The sequence below is a fragment of the Gekko japonicus genome, unplaced genomic scaffold (assembly GCF_001447785.1).
Source record: "Gekko japonicus isolate JY-2015 unplaced genomic scaffold, Gekko_japonicus_V1.1 scaffold59, whole genome shotgun sequence".
NCBI lineage: Eukaryota > Metazoa > Chordata > Lepidosauria > Squamata > Gekkonidae > Gekko > Gekko japonicus.
Window position 1 is genome coordinate 474,021 of NW_015169174.1, and position 20,253 is coordinate 494,273.

Sequence of the window (20,253 nt, forward strand, 5' to 3'; positions counted from 1 at the left end):
CCTGATTGCAGAGGGAGACCGGGTTAACCTGCTAGGGTTAGATTGGTTTGAGCCATTGGGCATTGGTATTTCTGGGATTAACAGGATGTCTGAAAATAAATGGGGCATGCTGTACGACCTGTTCCCTGATGTATTTGCCGAAGGGTTGGGGAGGTACAAGGGCCCCCCGGTTGCGTTTGACTTAGATCCGTCAGTCAAACCTATTAGGTTGAAGTATCGGAAAGTACCTGTGTCTCTCAAACATAAGGTGGAAAAAGAGATTGACAAACTAGTTGAGCAAGGGGTTTTAGAGCCAGTACCATACAGCAAATGGGAGACCCCGATCGTAACCCCTGTCAAATCAGATGGGTCCATACGACTATGCGCCGATTACAAATGTACGATTAACAAGGCGCTGCAGCAACATTCGTACCCGGTCCCGGTAATAAGCCACATTTTGGCTTCCCTGGGGGGTGGCAAGATTTTCGCCAAATTTGACCTGGCCCAGGCATACCAGCAGTTGCCTGTCACCCCGGAGGCTGCCGAGGCCCAAACAATTGTAACCCACCAAGGGGCTTTTAAAGTGAACAGGCTGCAATTCGGGGTCAACGTAGCACCTGGGATTTTTCAGGGCCTCATGGAACGTCTACTAAGGGGGGTACCTGGCACAGTGCCCTATTTTGACGACGTGCTGATTGCGGGCGGGTCTGAACAGGAACTACTGGACCGGGTTAAAGAGGTCCTCAGGCGTTTTCAAAATGCCGGTCTCAGAGTTAAGCGCTCAAAATGCACGCTCGGGGTGGAAAGTGTGGACTTCCTGGGGTTTCGCATTGACGCAGAGGGAGTCCACCCCACGGATGAGAAGGTATCTGCAATCCAAAACGCCCCCAGGCCGGTGAGTAAGAAGGAGCTCCAATCCTTTTTAGGACTCCTGAATTTTTATCATGCGTTTTTACCGCATAAGGCATCAGTGGCGGCCCCTTTGCACGCGCTTTTGCACAAGGAGGCAAAATGGAAGTGGGGGCAGGCCGAGGAAAAGGCTTTTGTGGGAGTCAAGGAGCTGCTGACATCTAATGCCGTACTCACGCATTATGATGAACACAAGCTCCTGGTGTTAGCTGCTGACGCTTCACCTTTTGGAGTAGGCGCAGTTTTAAGCCATCTGATGCCTGATGGGAGCGAAGCGCCTATCGCTTTTTATTCTAGATCACTATCTGCGGCAGAGCGGAACTATGCCCAGATAGACAAGGAGGGTCTGGCGTTGGTAGCGGCTGTCAAAAAGTTCCATGATTTTATTTTTGGCAGACGATTTTTGCTGGTCACTGACCACAAGCCGCTACTGGGGATTTTTGCGCCCGATAAGCAATTGCCAAACATCATGTCCCCACGCATGCTTAGATGGGCGATATTTTTGCAGGCTTATGATTTTGACTTAGAGCACCGGCCTGGGAAAGCGATTGGGCATGCGGATGCCCTCAGCCGGTGCCCGGTGCCGGACATTGGCGCAGACCCTGCCCCCGCCTGTGAGGTCTTGGCAATTGAGGAGCTTCCTCGACCCCCGGTATCATCCAGGGACATTGCAGCACACACGGCCAAGGATAGCGTGCTGTCCCGAGTATTAAACTGGGTTTGGAGGGGGTGGCCGGTTGGAAGCGTTGAACCGGAGTTCGGCCCTTACAAAAGCCGTCAAAATGAACTATCCATTTCTAAGGGCTGTGTATTATGGGGGAACAGGGTGGTGGTTCCTGACAAACTCAGGACGAGAGTGTTAGAGTCGCTGCACGAGGGTCACCCCGGTATGGTACACACCAAAGCGTTGGCCAGAGGGTATGTCTGGTGGCCGGGGCTGGACAAAGAGATCGAAGAATGGGTACGAGGGTGTCCCAAATGCCAGCAAGTCAGACCCGATCCCCCACAAGCTACACCCCAAGGCTGGGAGTCATCTGGTAAACCCTGGGCCAGATTGCATATAGATTTTGCTGGCCCTCTCCAAGGGCAAATGTTCCTAATTGTGGTGGACGCTATGTCCAAATGGCTGGAGGTCGTGCATATGAAATCGACCACATCACTTGCTGTGATCCATGCGCTCCGCCGACTTTTTGCCACCCACGGGTTGCCTGACGTCATCGTCAGTGACAACGGGCCTCAATTTGTGTCTGAGGAATTTAGGCTCTTCCTCACGAGTAATGGCATACGCCAAATGACTTCGGCCCCTTTCCATCCGGCATCTAATGGCCAAGCCGAACGGATGGTCAGGACGGCCAAAGAGGCCCTGGGTAAAATGGACGAAGGGGACTGGAGCCAGAGGCTGGGCTCCTTTCTTTTGCTGCAGCACACCACCCCCTGTAGTGCTACAGGCCGTAGTCCGGCCGAATTGTTAATGGGGCGGAGACTCACGACCCGTTTGAACCGAATGCACCCAGACCTCACTGAAGAGCAATCCGAGCGTACCACGGCGCAACCGAAGGTGCGCATGTTTGAAAAAGGGGACAAGGTTTTCGCACGAAATTATGCAAACGGGCACTTATGGCTTCCTGGGGTTATATCCGACTCTGTGGGTACTCGAATGTATGTGGTGCAGTTAGCTGACGGTCGAATATGGCGGCGCCACATAGATCAGTTAAGGAGACGTTGGGCTAGGGACAGCGCTGACTCTCCGACGGCTGAATCCCCTGATGTCGAGTGGACACCCCCAGAGCAGGCGGTGAGTACCGAAAGGCCCGGTACTGTCCCCGAGTCAGGGCAGAACCCTGTGTGCGGGGCTGAAATCCCAGTCGAGTCTGTGCCTGATCCAGGCTGTAGTGAACCCCACTCTGACCCACAACCTTGTCTGCCCATGGAGCCTGCACCGCTCCGCAGGTCCCAGCGTTCGCGGCAAATGCCGACTTATCTGAAGGACTATGAGTGCAGGCTGTAGTGAACCCCACAGTGACTCACAACCTTGTGTGCCCATAGAGCCTGCACCGCTTCGCAGGTCTCAGCGTACGCGGCAGATGCCGACTTATCTAAAAGACTACGATTGTAATAAAGTATTTTGGACCAGTTGATGTACAACAGCATGACTTGAATGTATGTAAATAATTAAACAAATGGATGATGACTTAACTTAGGGGGGAGGAATTGTAATGTATTGAAACGATTACATGAATCACCTAATAGGACTCCTATGTTAAGCTTCGAGCCAGACCAGGGCTCCTCTGAGCGAACTTCCTATTGGTCGCTTCGTAACAGCGACCAATCAGAACGATACCATTCCCTAGGAGGGAAAGACTCCCATTGGTCCTTAACTAAGCAATCTCATTGGTTGTTAATTGTAAATAGGCGTGGCTACATTAGCCCGGTTATGTTTAAAAGGAGCATAAGCTCCCACTGTTTTCTGTTCTGGTTTCTTACTGAGTTGAGTGCTTGTTCGTTACTTCCAATAAAGCTGAATCACTTGCTGAATCACTCTAAGAGTCCTTTGTTAGCGCGATCTAACACAATTCTTCTCAAAGATTGCCTTCCATAGCGTGTCCAAAATTTTTACAAAATCTCTTTATCTTGTAATTGTAAAGTTAATTTGTCCATATTTTTTGCAATATCTCATGTATCCATATCCAATACTTTTTTGCTATCTGGCGATTCCACCACATATGAAAAAAAAACCCAACATTTTATTTACATTTCCAGCATACATTTGACATATTTGGGTTATGGATACCACTTTGCTAAGTTTTCTGGTGTCATATGCCATCTATAGAACATTTTATATATATTTTCTTTGTATGGTATAGCCTTTGTGTATTTTATGTTTGTTTTCCATAGAAAATAGTGAAGACTTGAAATGGCTCCCAATGAAGGTTAAAGCAGAAAGTGCTAAAAAAGGATTACAGCTGAACATCAATACAAAAGTAATGACTACTGGGGAATTGCACAACTTTAAGGTTGCCAATGAAGAAATTGAAATTGTTACAAGATTTTCTATTCTTTGGCCAAGTCATCAACCGAAAGGGAGACTGCAACCAAGACAACAGAAGGAGATTGAGACTGGGAAGGGCAGCCATGAAGGAGCTAGAAAAGATTCTTAAGTGTAAGGATGTATCACTGGCGACCAAGAACAAGATAATTGGTCCATTCATCGCTCTTTGGTTAACACGCTGTATTATCTTGAGCATTAATGTGCGGCTTATTCCAACCTTTATATAAAACTGGCCCCAATCCTGGCCTATATGGCTAGGTTCATACGGAGGTGAACACAGTGTTGCCACTTTCCACTTGGGAAATTCCTGGAGATTTGTAGGGAGGTGCTTGGGTGCGTGTAGTTTGAGGAGGGGATTCAGTGGGGATATGATGCCAGAGTTTGCCCTCCAAAGCTCCAGGGAACTGATCTCTTGTAACCAATTATAATTCCAGGGGAACCCCAGGGCCCACCTTACATTTGTTAACCCTCATTGAGGGGAGCAGAGAAAGTAGGCATGTTATAGAATGAATCAAGATCCTATCCTCTCTATTTTTCTCCTTTCTATAACTATGTAATTAGGAATGGCTCAGCAGAATGGGAAATTCAGCTTCCATCCTGCTTTTGCCCACATCTTTTGATTCTGACATTATTATTGCCGCAGACAAGCACAAATAAGTCTTGCCTTCCCCACAGTGACTCAAATCTGTTTCCCATTGCAGTGCTTTTACACTAGGCAGTTACTGTGAGTTTCCTGTTCTGGTGGTCTCTGCCTCTTCATCATGCCACCCTTGCTCTTACAAAAAAGCTTGTTTCCCTCAACACATATCATAGATAATTTTGAGAGGATGAAGAGTACTGGCCGATTAGTGGGACCTGAATTCTCCTGGGGAATCCATGGGGCTCTCTAGACATGGTTTCTACCCACAGGAGTATGAAGCTGGCAATCAGGTTAGCAATGTCATCTCTTCTGTTGCCATCCTACCATCTTTGTTTGCTAGGTAGGGTTGCCAGGTCTGTGTTGGAAAATACCTGGAAACTTTGGGGGTGGATCTGGGAGAGGGTGGAGTTGGGGGAGGGGAGGGGCCTCAGCATGGCACAGTGCCATAGAACCCACCCTTCAAAGCAGCCATTTTCTCCAGGGGAACTGATCTCTGTCAGCTGGGGACCAGTTGTAAAAGCGGGGTATTCCCAGGCCCCACCTGGAGGTTGGCAACCCTATTGCCAGGGGGAAAGGCGGTTTTTGCAGGCTGCTATTATTTGGATACCAAGGGATTCAAATTTTTACCTGAATGGTAGGTGATGTGCGGCTGGCACTACCTGCTTTTTCCACTATGCAATGACTTGCACAAGGGAATGGTTCTAGGCAATGGTCTTTCCCTGATCGACTCACTGTGCACGTAGACTGAGAATGTAATGGGGAGAAGGATGTCACAAGGTTCTGCTGCCCCCAGGCATAGATTGATGCCTTTAATGTGTGGGTAATATGAAAACATTATCAGTATGCAATGCTGTGATTGGGGGCGGAATGGGGCAGTGGTAGCCATAGAGCTATGGGGTGCCCATTCATATGGATATGTAACTCCTTGTTTTGACTGGTATTTTGCTTTCTGCTTTGCCATTTGGAAGTCACAGGCTTACCAGGCTGCTGATGTAACAAGATCACAGGACTGAACTACCTGCTTTCTTTTATCAGGAGACAGTCCTAATAGCAAACTCTTCTTAAAACATTTGCAGCATGTGATTCAAAATATGGCTTGGATTCATATTTCTAATTCTTGAAAAGAGCTCTCTGAAACCAAAATGCTCGTAGGGTCTTCTCCAAAAATAAGTTGGTGCAATAACTAATACCTTCATCTCTCAGTATGTCCATCTACCCCTAATACACAATGTCACAGCTCCTCGGCCATCTGCTAGCTGAGGAAGTAGCAGGGCTGTATGCTGTTTAGCACCTGACCTTTCTCCACCCATTTGCTCAGAGGCTGCTCTGTTCTTCCTGCCTGAAATGTCAAATGCCAGAACTGGCTGAGAGGCAGAAAAGAATTTGGAGACATTATCTCAGGATCTTTAAAGCTTGGGTTCATGCTGTCTCTCAGCCATCTCATAGTTGCCCTGAGCTGACCACACTGTGCCACATGCCATGAACTTCTGTTGCTGCTGTGTGAGCCAGTGTGGACTGCTTGGAGAAAGCACAATGAATATCCATCAATAAAGACATCAAACCAGAGCTGCTACTAGGCAAATTGCAGGGTACTAGTTTCATTCTTTGCTTGGTCAATCTCATGCCCCAGTATATATGTACTCCTAGAATGTGGGTTATTCCCAGTATTCCCACTGAGCTTAGTATGAGCTAGCTCAGTTTTTTAGCCTCTGGCTCACACATTTTTGTCTTAGCTCAGGAAGGATGGCTCCAGAGCAAACTAATTTATGCAGTTGCCAAATCACTTGCTCACATCTTTAATGCCAGGAGCTCACAAAGTTGAATTTTTGCTCACAAGACTCCACAGCTGAGAGAGGGCATTGGTTATTCCTCCTTTTAGACTTACCAGTGGTCCTGATTTTCCTAGATCATAGTCCTGAAAATAATTCGAATGGTACATTTTTAAAAAAGTAACATCTTTCAGACTACAGAACTGTTCTAAATGTTTCATACAGAAAAAAAGAATATGCAGCATTTGAACTATTCAGATGCCTATGTCATCCCCTGCTCTCATGACTGACTACCATAGTAGCCAATGTCTGCAGTACTCATCTTGTATACCAATTTCAAAGGACCCTGTGAACGTCTTGACTCGTGTGGTGGCAGCAACCCAGCACTAATGGAATGCTTTGCCAATTACTTAAAATGGAATGACAAATAAATGAAGATCAGTATGTCTGAATAAATTATTAGCATGTAAGTTGTGGGAAACTGTCAGATTGTTTGAGGGTTTCCCTAACTGTGTGGGTATTAGGTAGTCTGGTGGCAGTGAAATGCTGGTTTCAAGGCCCTTTAAGACAGATCTCTCCCATTCCTTTGGAATCTCTACATATCTGAGATAGGAGCAATGTACTTTCTCCACCCAAATCAGTTAGTGACAGTTTCAGACAAAGAATATGAAGAATATATATAGGAACAACTTACTAGTTGCTTCTCTTCATTAAAATCAAGTCATCCTTGATTTGAGAAACAGATTCTTTCTTCTATTGGAGACTTCAAGGAGGGTGTCACCCCTGGTAGGCCTTGTAATAGGTGACGGCTGTCATTATCATACTCTGTGAATATCTGTGTGGCCTCTGGACATTTTCAGAAGACTGATTGCTGATCTATATAGAAATAGTATGTTCTTTTTTGAGATGTACATTTGGGATCTACAGGGCTATGGGGGGAATCTGCCCCTGAATTTTTAAAGAAATGTTTTATTATGAAAAGAAAAACACAGTCACTCTGTACTTGACAGATCAAAGATATTGCTCCACACAAAAGTTTATTAAAACGTATATTACTTATAAAATGGGAAGACGGGTCTGGAATGTAACCTTTAGGACACAGCCATATTCAAATTAGATTCCTGTATAGAAACTGATAATAGGAGTCAGAATCAAAGTGTGAAATGTTGAGAAGTAAGAATTGGCTGAAAAGCCTTAAATGTCTTGGCCAGCCTCGTATGTCAGAGTGCTTCTCCTTCCACCATGGCAGCACTGATTTCTTTTCCCCAGTTAGTACACTGGGAGCACACTGTGGCAGGAGGAACAAAAAACTGATGTCACATTTATTGCTCAGATTTACTCCACACTGCTGTTGAGGCACACAGCAAGCTCCAGGGAAGCTGCAAAGCCCCTGACGTCCCTCCCCCAAACAAAAAAGGTGGCAAGAGTCTAACATAGTTGCACTCTCTCCCAGTTCTTCTCAGTGGCTTCCTGTACCAGGTGGAGGGGGTGCCCTCAAGATGAAGTCCTGGATTCAGCATATGTGAGGCTTATGACTCCGTAGCTTCCTTACCACCTGGAAGGAAAAGATAGTCACTGACACCTCAGATAGGTTACCACCATTCTTACTGGCAATGGCTCCCAAATAAACTTCCTTGGCTGACAGTGCCTTCAAGTCCCTCTTGCTGTGACAGCTAGGTCCTGCTCTGGATGAATGACAATGTCCCATCGTTTCCTTCCCATCCCATGTTGGTCTGCATCGGGAAATGTTAATTTGCCTATTCAGAGGGAACTTTCATACTTGGGATGGTCCAGCAACAGGGACCACGTGCCAATGTCAGGGCCCTGCTGGCTGTTACATGGAAATCCTAACATGTAGGGCTTCAAGTCCCCCCACCCTAGAGCCCATCTAAACTACACAGAGCCATTGACTGGAACAACCTTTGATAAGTATCTGGGAACAAGAGTTAAGTTAAGCAATTTGTGGTTAAAACTGGCCAAAGTTTAGACAGTCATTCTTGGACATCCCTCTGCATGAAAGTCTGGAGGGGGGGGCACATCTTATGCAAAGTATTAATCAGAATAGAAACTACTACTTGAAGCAACATACAAGGACAGTTCGAAGGAAGATGGAACACAAGTGATAAGAAATTGCTACATCTTGCTTAAGACATTTCTTCACATGCATGCATGAAAGTAAGCTTGTCTTGAACAGATGTGGCTACAGCATGTCCTATATATAAAAACCATCTTGCCTATGGGAGCTCAGAGCAATCCAGGAAGTGAGACACTCAGAGAGATACCATCCCAAGAAACCAAGTTTGTTTTCATGCTTTCCATCAAAGTGAGAGCAAAGCTAGTCACAAGCTTGGGTGTATGCTTTCTCTATGCCATCCCTGGGAAGACCAGGCATAGTCTCTACCTCTGAAATGAACAGCTGGCCACCTTATAACTTTCAGTTGGTACCACGAATTCCTGTGTGTGAAGAAATACTGTTTGTATGCTTTTTCTTGATTATTTGCTATTGCTAGATGAGTGTGCTATTGTGTTTAATAAACCAGTTTTATCTGTACATCTAACTGGTTGTGTGCATCACTTGATCTCACTAAAATCCTAATAAGTACCTGGGGCTTTTGTGACTTACTCAGCAGAGCACAGTACATTGTAACAGTGTACTATTATTCTCCCTGCCCCCTAAGAATTGGGCATATTTTCCAGTTGCCTCCTCCCGTGATTTACAGGGCACACCTTCCCCTCCTGAATCCTGCTTTCTTACCTCAGGGACTGCAAGGTATCAAGGGCCTCCTCTGGACACAGGTTTCTGCAGAAGCCACTTCCCCCGACCATAGGATCTGTCTTGGGCTGATCAAGGGGAAAGAGTAGATTTCCTTTCAAAGCAACTGTCAGACTGCAGTTCTTCTATGCCCCACTCTAAGAAATATCTTTGGCAGGACACCATAAGGAGGATGAAAACAGACAGGGTCAGTGTTTTTGCTGATGTGCAGAACAGAAAAATGTCAGTAATGTCCAGTGGCTGTAGCAGGATTGTTTGGTGTCTTGAGCAGAAGGACAGGTGAGGTGGACTTCTGGGGGAGTTCCCGGCTTCTCTGGTTAAGTAATTACATTTACCAGCTTGTGAGTTGTTGCTGAAATACAGTCTCATGTTTGGGTGAGGAAGACTCCAACAAAAAAAATGAGCCATTCCCACCATTTGAAAACTACTGGAACAAAAGGCACATTCATTGTAGCGCCTTAGGACAAGGCAGTTTCAGCAGCTCCTAAATGAATTTGACTTAGACACACAGCAGAAGGGTTGTCTGTGGGGATCCATTACTTGGCACTTCAGTATTTCTGAGGCATCTCCTCCTTCAGGAGCAGGCAGTGTTAAAGTCCAATGTATGCCAGTCCAGAAACATGAACACACCACAGCTTGAATTGTTTGCTGTCGCACACAAATCAATTCTGACTCTCTCACATGATACAGAAATGTAGTTCCAGGCAGCAGTGTGTCTAATCTTTCTGTTAGGCTAGGCTTAGAAATTCACCCAGTATGGATACCTATCCTATCTGAGGGTTTCCATAAGATGTAACCAAATGCCAGCTTCTAGAGCAATCACATTTTCCCCCAGGTCTCTCCCAACTGCAGTTCTTGCTTGCCTGTTTTTGCTCAAAGCTTATATTTTCATGGTGCCCTAGAGCCACAAAATCCCATGTGTTCTCCTACTTACGGAGGACATTATCTCAGTGCTCGATGCAAAATACATTGAACAGGCTTTTCCAGATTATGAGGAGAGTAGGAGAATGCATAGCCACAGCACAGAGTGCCGCAACAGCTTGTTTTACCCTAATTGAGAGCCCAGTCTGAATCTTACATCTATTTACTTCATTTATGACCCCAATGGTGACCCAAGGAGGCTTACATCATTCTTCTCTCCTCCATTTTATCTTCACAACAACCCTTGTGAGGTAAGCTAAGCTAAGAGTGTCTGAGTGGCCCAAGGTTATCCAGCAAACTTCCATGGCAAAACAGGGATTTGAACCTGGGTCTCCTAGATCCTGGTCCAATACTTAAACACTGGCTCTCAAATGTTACTCTTATCTCAGTAGAAATGGACCTTCTTATGTGGGAGCGTAATCTTGGTACCTCCAGGAGTCAAGCATTAGGTTGCAAATCTACCTTAATAGGTCCTGATCCCCCGCAATGGGGACTGGTCATCCCAGACAGCTTGGGTGGGGGGTCCTCATATATGAGGCAGGCTGGTCTTCATCCTAACCCTGACCATGAGCACTTCCTTCCCTGCCACAAGGGGCCTCTTTCCTGCATGGTCCCCATCAACCCCCCTCCCCCCCCCAAACAAATGCTCCAACTGTTCCCTATTATCCATGACTGATTAGCCTGTGAGCTGGCTTCCTTTTCCATGAAGCAATGGTCCCTGAGGTTTTGTGGGAAATGATAGATGAACTAATACAGGAAAAAAATGAAAGCAACAGTTATGGTCCATGGTCAGAAGCACGGCTTAATTTGAGAGAAAGTTTACCAGCGCTCAGTCCAGAAACCCCTCTCTGGCATCATCTCTAGGACATATGACATAATAATAAAAAGAGGGCATGTCTAAACATACACAAAGTGCATTTCCCTCATATCTGAAGAGGCAGAGCCCAAGAGCTGGGTTACAATGCAGGACTTTCAGGTTAGAGTGTACAAAATCCTGGAAGGTGTGTTGCTGTGGCAGAAAGGCTACAATATCCACATCAAGGTCCTATCCAAAATACAGACGTAATTTTAAAAGCCATTACTTATAAATATATGATTAAAAACAGAACGGGACAGAGCAAACAAAAACTTTTCATGGAAGCCTTTGTGGGTGATCTCTAAATTCCGTTTTGCTGTAAAATAATAAACCAGAGGATTATCCCAGTAGATGATTATTCAATTATTCAATTAATTCACTTAATTAGTTTCAATATAAAAGTGGGATCTTATGTGTAAGGCATAAATATATACGTATTGCGAAGGACTACACGCTAAACTAAAATTGCTCTTGTAAGAACTAAGAATCATGTTGAATGATCATGAGTTTCCAGGACTCACTGTGGCACTCACTGATGTCACAAGCCTGGCCATAGAAAACCCTCCCAAACCCAGAAAGTCCCACCTGCCACATGAAGGAGGAAGAGAAAGAAGGAGAGCCCACAATCTGGCTCCCAGGTTTCAGCTAAAGAGCATACCAGTTCCAGTTCAGGGTCACAAAAGCCCACATCCTTCTGCTGGTGACAGGGTCAGATTCTCCATAGGGAAAGTCTATTGATGTCTTGAAGGCAAGCTGGCATGTCTGGAGCAAGGAGCAATCTGACTGTGGGGATGATACATGCGTGAGGCTTGTCCATCTGTTTGAAGAAGAGTGTGTCTATCCCTGTGTATCGATCTATCTTCTTGCATCTCTTAGACGATGTCATGGTGCCCCCGGGAACGGCGTACCAGGCAGTAGAGTCCTGAAAGCAGGTAGAAGACAGCAGCAATGCCTGCAAAGATGGCAGCACTCAGGTAGGCACTGTAACTGCAGGGAAACTTGTAGGCACTCACGTTGCAGTAGCTGACATCCTGTGCCTTATGGACCATGATGCCTGCAGCAGCAGAGAAGAGAATGACCCCAAACAGCAGATCGTGCACTATATTAGTGATGAGCCAGCGGCTCCCCAGCCCTGGCACCAGAGCCCAGCGGCCCAGTAAGCTGAGCCCAAAGATAGCTAAGGTGAGCAACCACACGAGGACTGCAGCAAAGACCGCAAAGTAGGTCGCCCCTTCATACTTGTGTGCTGCCAAAGTAATCCAGCAAACAGCACCAGCCACCAGCTGCAATATGCGCAAAACTCCCAACAGACTTCGCAGGAAGGGCCAGTTAAGGCTCAAAGACTCTCTGGAGTGTGGGTAAGGTGGCGGAGGCGAGGAAGGAGGTGGTGGAAGAGGCATACTGTCTATGGAGAGCACAAGTCAGGCCTCCAATCCCTTCTGCAGCCCAGCGGAGTCTCACTCCCTCCTTCTCAGGCACTTCCTTTGCCTGCAGCTGCCAAACATCTGCAGCTTAATGGCCTTTCCTACACTGGGGCCTCTCAGCTTCCCGCCTCAGCCCCTCCTTGTCCCCCTGGCCCCTCCTCTGTTCTGGGCGGCTCTCTCTCTCTCTCTCTTCATCTTTTTGCTAATAACTGGTTCCATCCCTCCTCCACGCCCCTGCAGTCCCAGCTTAGATTTTACACTCTCAGAATATCCCTTAAAGCTGGCTTCTTTGGCACTAGAACTTTCTCTGCGCCATCACTACTAGCAGCCAGTCTGTCTCTTAAGCTCTGCTTGCACAGAAAGGTTGGCCTGCAGGCACAGAATGCTGCCATAACCTGATGTATGGAAAGAGGCCCAGGTGTGGTCTCTCTCAGCAGACACTGTATGTTATGAACTATTTGGTACTTCTGCCCCTGGTCAGTTCCCCTACATCCTTCATATGGTTTGGCCTGACTATCACAATTCTGAGTAGCATGTTCTAAAGAAGTGTGTAGGAGCAGGGGTTGAAATAAGTAATTTGTGCTTTTTTCCCCTTACACTTTTGACCTAACATAAAACATAACTGGCAGACTGGAAATGTGTCTGCTTTTTTCTTTATCTGCTGCTTATACATTCAAATTTCCCTTCAGCGCTCCCTTAGACTGTCCAAAGCCAACCTCTGAACTGCTGTGAGCCACATCTAAATACTTTCAGGCTTTTATCAGCCAGTTCACTGGGCAATTCAAGCCCTTATCCCAAAGCTGACCAGTTTCCATCAGTATTCCACTTGATAATTGCCCATACAAAGCTGCACAGCAAAACAAGATACAAAACTACACTTGTGTTTGTATTTTAAGGATACAGTGCTCATCATCTGGCATGGTCAGCCCACTAAAGCACCTGTGTCCCAGGTGAGTGACCATGAACTTACCTATAGTGGGGTTTGACCAATTCCCTTTTGCTTGAGGAGCCAGCCCAAAAATTTAGAAGCCAGGCTCATTTTTCAGCCTTGAGGGTTTCATGTTGTAATGACCACATTTTTCTAATTATTGCTACCACAAAACTTAATCCTAACTTCTTCACAGTTTCTTGTGACAAAAGTGTTGTAGTATATAAATGAATATGGGAGTGATGCTAGTTGTTCACAACAACAAAAAGCTAACCTCTAACCTTAACACAAGACTCAGTTTCTCATAGTTTCATTATTATTTTTTTAAAAGATCCATTACACTGAATAATGGAGAGATTATAGAAATAAACTGTTTCATAAATTAATTCCTCAACACCACTGAAAGGTATAAACTTAGCATATAAACAAGGATTGACAAGAACTTCCTGTGTGTGCAATTTTTGTCATACAACATATTCTGATGCAGTTGGGAGTGTTTGGGTGTGGGTTTTGCATGCTACTTAAACAGGACTGTTGCGCTGGAGTTTTACTCTTGTTCCTGAAATCACTTAGTAAAGTAGAGCTGTTCACTGCAATGTGTCTTGAACCCAGTATTTAACACCCTATAGTAAAGGTAAAGGTTTCCCTTGCTCAAAAGCCAGTCAAATCCAACTCTAGGGATGCGGTGCTCATCTCTGTTTCCAAGCCGAAGAGCCAGTGCTGTCCAAAGACATTTCCATGGTCATGTGGCCAGCATGACTAGACACCGAGGCACACGGAACGCTGTTACCTTCCCACCTAAGCAGTACCTATTTATCTACTTGCGATTCTTGCTTTCAAACTGCTAGGTTGGCAGGAGTTGGGACCAAAGACGGGAGCTCACTCAGTCATGTGGTGCTCGGGTCTCGAACTGCTGAACTACTGACCTTCTGGTCTGCAATTCAGCGTCTTAACCACTTGAGCCACCACAGCCCTTAACACCCTATAAGCAGCCAACAATTTGTCAGTAGCTGAAATTAATTTATGTTGGGCATTAAGGTTGCTTTGAAATGGGTGTGTTATAGAAAGACTAAAGCTGTTGGTATGGACTCAGGTGCCAGCCACAGGCTGGTGGCCTTATGTTTAGGGTTACCAATTCTGTGTAAGGAAATTCCTGGATATTTGTCGGTTGAACCTAGGAAAGGCAGGATTTGGGGAAGAGAAGGACCTCAGTGGAATATAATGCCAAAGTCCACCTTCCAAAGCAGCCGTTTTCTCCAGGGGAACTGATATCTGTAACCTGGAGATTGGTTGTAATTCTACATGCAGGGGTCATTTCCTGCGGGAGCGCACAGGAGCAGAGCTTCAGCAGTAAGAAGCTCAGGGGGCGGGCACATGCAACAAGCCCCGCCTCCTGTTCCCAGCAGCCCTCAGTCGGGCCATGAGGAGCAAGAAACAGCCAGGTAAGTTGCAGAGCCCCCCCCCTTCCCGGCCCGCCTTCAGGTACAAGCTCTCCCTCCTCTGTGAGGACAGATCTGCGCGTCCCCCCCCGCCTAGCTAGCAATCCAAAACAGTGCAGTGGAGCCTGAGCGGTGGGTGTTGCCTTCTGACACACTTTCGGTGATGTCAGGGGGTGTGGCATATGCAAATAAGTTATGCTAATGAGTTATGCTAATGAGTTCCTGCAACTCTTTTTCTACGAAATGACCCGTCTACATGCTACACTTCAGGCATTCACTCAAGTCACGGGGTGCTCTCACTGTAAATGTTTTAAACTCCAAAATTAGATTGGGGAAGAAAAATAACAAATTACACATGGCTGCATCTCCAGAAAAGCAACTCTGGAGAATGAGCTGAGGGAGGGGGCAATTTCCTTCCATCAGAACCACCCCACTTAAAGTCTGGCAGTGAAAAAAATATAAATTCCTTGTAATTTGGCCATTATTGTATTCTAGAATATTCTGTGGATATTCTAGGATATTCTGCGGAGCCAGTTCTAGGAAAGTCACGTGGCTATCTCTTTCTTTCCCTGAAAATATGTAAAATTAAAATAAACAGCATTGGTCTCCATTTTATCTAATGTCAAATGCCTGTCTCTTGCATCTTCCTGAATATTAAGGGCAAATCTAGTGCTTACTTTTCCCAGAGAACACAACAGCAGGCATTTATGCTGGTGGGTTTGGTGTGTTCCATCTGATTTTTTTGGCTCCCCAGCACTCAGGAGCTGACTGGACAGCATTGCCTTCCGTCCAGATCGACGACCCTTTTGCACACTTGTCCAGCTGTGACTGCTTAGAGCAGGGGTTTCCAACCTTCTTCAGCCTGTGGGCACTTTTGGAATTTTGGCACAGCAGGGTGGGTGCAGTCACAAAATGGCTGCCACAGGAGGCAGAGCCAGGGCTGCTGCAGCTTACCTTCAGTTACACAGTGAAGATCCTTGTGCAGTGATGGCAGCTGCTACCAAAGCAACATTTTTACATATCCGTGCAGCCAATCAAATCTCCAATGGCCAATAAGAAGCCTTTCTAGGCAAAAGCCCCACCCACTTCCGAAAAACATTTGGCGGGGACCAGGAAAGGTGCCCACGGGCACCACGTTGGGGACCCCCGGCTTCAAAAGTGAAGCGGGCTGTCTCTCAAAATCGTTTGCTGCGTTACCAGAAAGACCTCGCACCACTAAGCGAGTCTGGAAAACCAGGCGTGGGGTCAGGCTTGCCAGTGAGCCTTCTCGCTAGCAGCAGACCTCACGTTCCAAGAGGTTGGCAGTGAGCCATCTGCTAGGCGCTAACCCCCTAAACTGGGGAAGTACTTGTCATCAGTAAATCCAAACTACGCATATTATTATCGAATAAATATACAGAATAGGCAGACAAGCGGGGGCGGACAGAGAACGCGGAAAGAAATCCCCCGTCCTTTGCACTGAATGCTTGGGTTTGATCTGCAAAAACATGTCAGATCTGTCCCGGGGCTGCCTCAGAACAAGGCGACAGTCTCTCGCTGCAAGGCAGGCATGACCCCTCCCCCCCCGTTCTCCATTCCTAGACAGAGGCGGAAACCAAACACTGAAGCTCCGCCCCTCCTCCTCCTCCTCCTCGGAGGCCAACTCCTCGCTGACGTCAATAACATAGCCTGCCACGCGTTCCCACAAGGGACACTGGAGTCCCACCCTTCCTTCATCGGATTGGGTAGTCAGTTGTCTTGGGAAATCGGATTCAGAAGGCAGGACTCAAGGAGCTGGAGAAGCTGATTGGCTGAAGCCAGGAAGCCTGCGTTGTCCGCTCTGTTCAATGGAGGAAGAGGAGCCCGGGAACGACCGGAATAGGTTTGGGAAGAGACCCGCAAAAGCGCTTGACAGAATCCACCGTGGCGGGGCTCAAGGACTCTTCGAGCGAGCCGCGGTCCCAGACTCAGCAGCGGTCGCCAGGTTTGTGAGTGCCTGAGTCCACCTGGGGTCTAGGCAGTTGCTCTAGCCTCTGCCCTCCTTGGAAAGGATTCTGGAACCCAGCGAGAAAACGGAAGAGGGGGTGGGTTTAGAATATGCTGGCTAGTTCAGAAGAGGGCAGTTTAACTCCCCCCACCGGGGGGGGGCAATATGCGACTTTGATAGCGTGCCCTTTCCCCAAGGTCAGAACACCGGTCCTGCGTTGCATGTTAAGCGAAGACACTTTCACCCAAAACCACTCGGTGAGCGTCAGAGCAGAGCGTGCATTCCTATTACTGTTCAGGGAGCGGCGTTCCTAAGGAGTTACCTATTTTAAGGTCTGTACCACCCTGCGAAGTAGGCTAGGCCGAGAGAGAAGGACTAGCCCAAAAGTCACCCAACATGTTTTGTGACAGAGTGGAGATTTGAACCCTAGCCCCTTCCCAAGCTGTAGTCCAGACCTCAGTTTCAACCTGCAGTTGTCTCAGTGCTTGCTGTGCAGGTACTGGCACCGGGCATTCCCAGGACTGTGATGGGGACAAAATGAGAGAGCATATATACATTGTCCTGAGCTCCTATGCTCTGTCCCCACAGCAATGAAAAAGAAATTCTACTTTTTTCTTTTACCCTACACATATTTACATTAATCTAGTGAGAAGGACGTTAAAGTGGGCAAATACCATGGGGATGAGTTAACCCTTCCCTTCCCCAGCACCACAGCTCAAATCCAGATCAGTCTTCCCTTGCAGCTGCTTTTCAGTTAAATTAAATGTTGAGGATCTGCTCACAGATCCCCAGACCTGTGTGAAATCTGAAAGACTGAGAGCCAGTTTGGTGTAGTGGTTAAGAGCCCGAACTCTAATCTGGGAGAACTGGATTTGATTCTCTGCTCCTCCACATGCAGCTGCTGGTGTGTTCTTGGGTCAGCCACAAGTTATTTCAGACCTCGAAAGAGCTCTCTCAGCCCCACCTACCTCACAGGGTATCTGTTGTGGGGAGGGAAAGGAGATTATAAACCACTTTGAGACTCCAAGTGAAGGGCGGGGTATAAATCCAATCTCTTCTTCTATATTGAAGGCCATTTTTGGAATGAGCCAATGAACAAAGCACCTGGGCGGTGCCCTTACAGTTCCTGGCTAGGCACCAAAGTAGCTAGCCTACTGGGATCAGACTGCCAAACAAGCATCCATTCTGGACTGGGAGGGGTAGAAGGAGTCGTTTCTTGAGCTACCTACTGTACTGTCTTTTTTATTTTTTATTTTACTTATATCCTGTGCTGTCTTGTAGGGGCCACTGAAGAACTGGGTTTTCCCCCCAGGGAAATAACTGCTATGGCAGTGTTGTCAAATAAGAGGTGCCAGAACATGAACAATTGTTGAGAGGATGGTCCCAGTACCATCAACGATTGCAAGAATGTGGAAACTTAGAGGGCCCCACCTTTGGCCTGCTTCCCAATGCTGATGGAATCTGTGGGCGTGCGGATCACCTGGAGCTGTTTTCCTGCAGCTCCTTCCTTCTGCTGCTTGAGCACAGCTGTCGCCTGCAAGAACTGACCTGTCATTCACATGGCACTAGATGGTTTTTACAGTGGCATCTGGGTGACAGCAGAGAAAGTTAATGATCTCTTCCAGGAGGACACCGCATCCAGTGCCATAAGGGAATGGCTGAAAGGGGGCGGCAGCAGCCGTAGCTCTCTTTCTGAACTGTCTCTTGAGGAAGGGAGGCAGACATGGATGACTTAGAGGGCAGACAATGTAGGTGCTCCAGAGCATTATTGTGAAAGGATCTAGTTGCAAAGACATGCTAAGGAGGAAACACATGAAGGCAGGAAGAGAAAACAAAAGCTGCCAAGAGCCATTAATGCTGCTGCGTCATCCTTTTCCCTCATATCTTTTCACAGAATCACCTCCAGACACAGGGTGGAGAGACCCGAACCACATGGGCACTCCTGCCTCCATTGCTTGTGACTTGCCCCACCCCCAGACACCCAAGTCTTACACTCGCAAAACAGCATCTGCCAACATCTTCCAGGGAGTTGGGCTGCTGCAGCTGCACCGTCTCTTCCACAGCAGTGGGGATACACAAGCAGAGGAGCGGGCCCAGCTGGTGTGGGAGCGTGCAGGGAACAGGTGTATTGCCCAGGCCTTGCGACGGCTGCGCAGAAAGCAGAGAAAACTGAGGCTGCGGCCCCACCAGAAGTCCCCTTCGGAGTCAGGAAGTGGCAGTGGATTCCTGGAGTTACAGCACTTTAGCCGCTTACGGTATAGTCTCCATATTCATTATCCTCCACGGCTTCCCAGGAAGCTGCTGGTCCATCCCTTCTATCATGTTCCCCCACACCAAACCAGATTCATGCCTCAGTCCCTGCTCCTCATCCTCTGAATCATATCATGCCCCTCTAACTTAATGCTTCCCTCTATTTTTCCCCTGATACATATTCCACAAGCTCCTCTAGACTAACCTTGTAAATGCATTCCACAGTCTACCAGTCAGAATGCTGCCACCCATCAACTGTGGTTACCACTACTTTGGCATGTGTACTGTGTAAATGTCAGTGGTAGCATGTGCTAGAGCTGGTCTTGTACGCAGAATTTAATCCTCCTTTGTAAAAAATGTAGCTTCTTGAAAGCAGTTTATACTTTCCCTGCTTGATCATCAGCACACACACTTGAAACTCCGAGGAAAAAGAAGATTTTGAGGCCAGGAAAAGGCCCCGCCTGTGAACTTCCTCATTTATGTAGAGCTGGCATGGCAGCTGTTTTCCACTGTACACATTAATCTTTGTCAGCTTCTCCAATTCCTAATAGGCTCTTTTGCTGTCCTACAGGATTGAAGACTGTACTACATCTTATACTGAGGACAATGGGCCCAACAGCAGCAAGCCACCAGATGTGGCTGGTCAAACTAGCTCGTGCCCTGCCTCCTACTACAAGCAGAAGAGAAGGGGCACAGGAGCTGCAGGCTATCTGCACCAGCTCCACCAGTGAGCAGCAGAACCCAACCCTTCTTGCCAACACAGTTGTCAGTCTATGGCACTGTGCGGAACAGGAACAGTCTGAGACAGAGGATGCCTAAGGGCAATTCTGCACACCTCTCAAAGAAAAAAATTTACCCCAAGTTTAGGGGATCATGACCTCAACCTGAAACCATCAACACTTTCTCAGCTGCTGCAGGGCAGTGCCCTTGGTTTGGCAGAGCACAAACACTAAATGTACTAGATACACTTGCCTGTACTTAATAAATGCTTATACATATTCCTTTTGCAATGACTGGCTACTCATGTACTGGGGAAAGGCTAGAGGCCCAAACGGGGCAGTGAGTTTCACTGTAAGCTGGGTTCTTCCTGGCCTTATAGTAAGGAGGTCATTCCTTCATTTCCTACCATGAAATCTGGTGGCATCTGAAGTAACTGTTGGCAGTGTGGGAAGCGTTGCCCTACTGAAGCCAATAGGACCAGAAAATTGAAAGGAGGACGCCTGCATCCTACAATTCCAGCCCAGTGACTGACTGCTGGTGGTTATAGGGCAAAGGGGAAGAAATTATGTCATTATCCTTACACAGAATGTAAATGCACCCTTCAGGAAGGACAGTATTTAATAGCACAAG

The 20,253-nt window shown here is 47.1% G+C and overlaps 2 protein-coding genes across 2 annotated transcripts; one reads left to right on the plus strand and one right to left on the minus strand.

The window, feature by feature from the left end:
• Nucleotides 1–7,416: 7,416 nt before the first annotated feature.
• MARVELD1 (MARVEL domain containing 1) lies at nt 7,417–12,441 on the minus strand. Its single transcript, XM_015415913.1, has 2 exons — nt 9,102–12,441; nt 7,417–7,901 (listed from the first exon to the last, which is right to left on the minus strand). Exon 1 carries the CDS (start codon nt 12,294–12,296, stop codon nt 11,769–11,771), a length of 528 nt encoding a protein of 175 aa, XP_015271399.1. The 5' UTR covers nt 12,297–12,441; the 3' UTR covers nt 7,417–7,901; nt 9,102–11,768.
• Nucleotides 12,442–16,482: 4,041 nt separating this feature from the next.
• AVPI1 (arginine vasopressin induced 1) lies at nt 16,483–19,875 on the plus strand. The gene is made up of 3 exons (XM_015415926.1): nt 16,483–16,650; nt 18,548–18,908; nt 19,475–19,875. The coding sequence occupies exons 2-3, from the start codon at nt 18,586–18,588 to the stop codon at nt 19,632–19,634; spliced, it is 483 nt and encodes a 160-aa protein (XP_015271412.1). The 5' UTR covers nt 16,483–16,650; nt 18,548–18,585; the 3' UTR covers nt 19,635–19,875.
• The last annotated feature ends 378 nt before the right edge of the window (nt 19,876–20,253 follow it).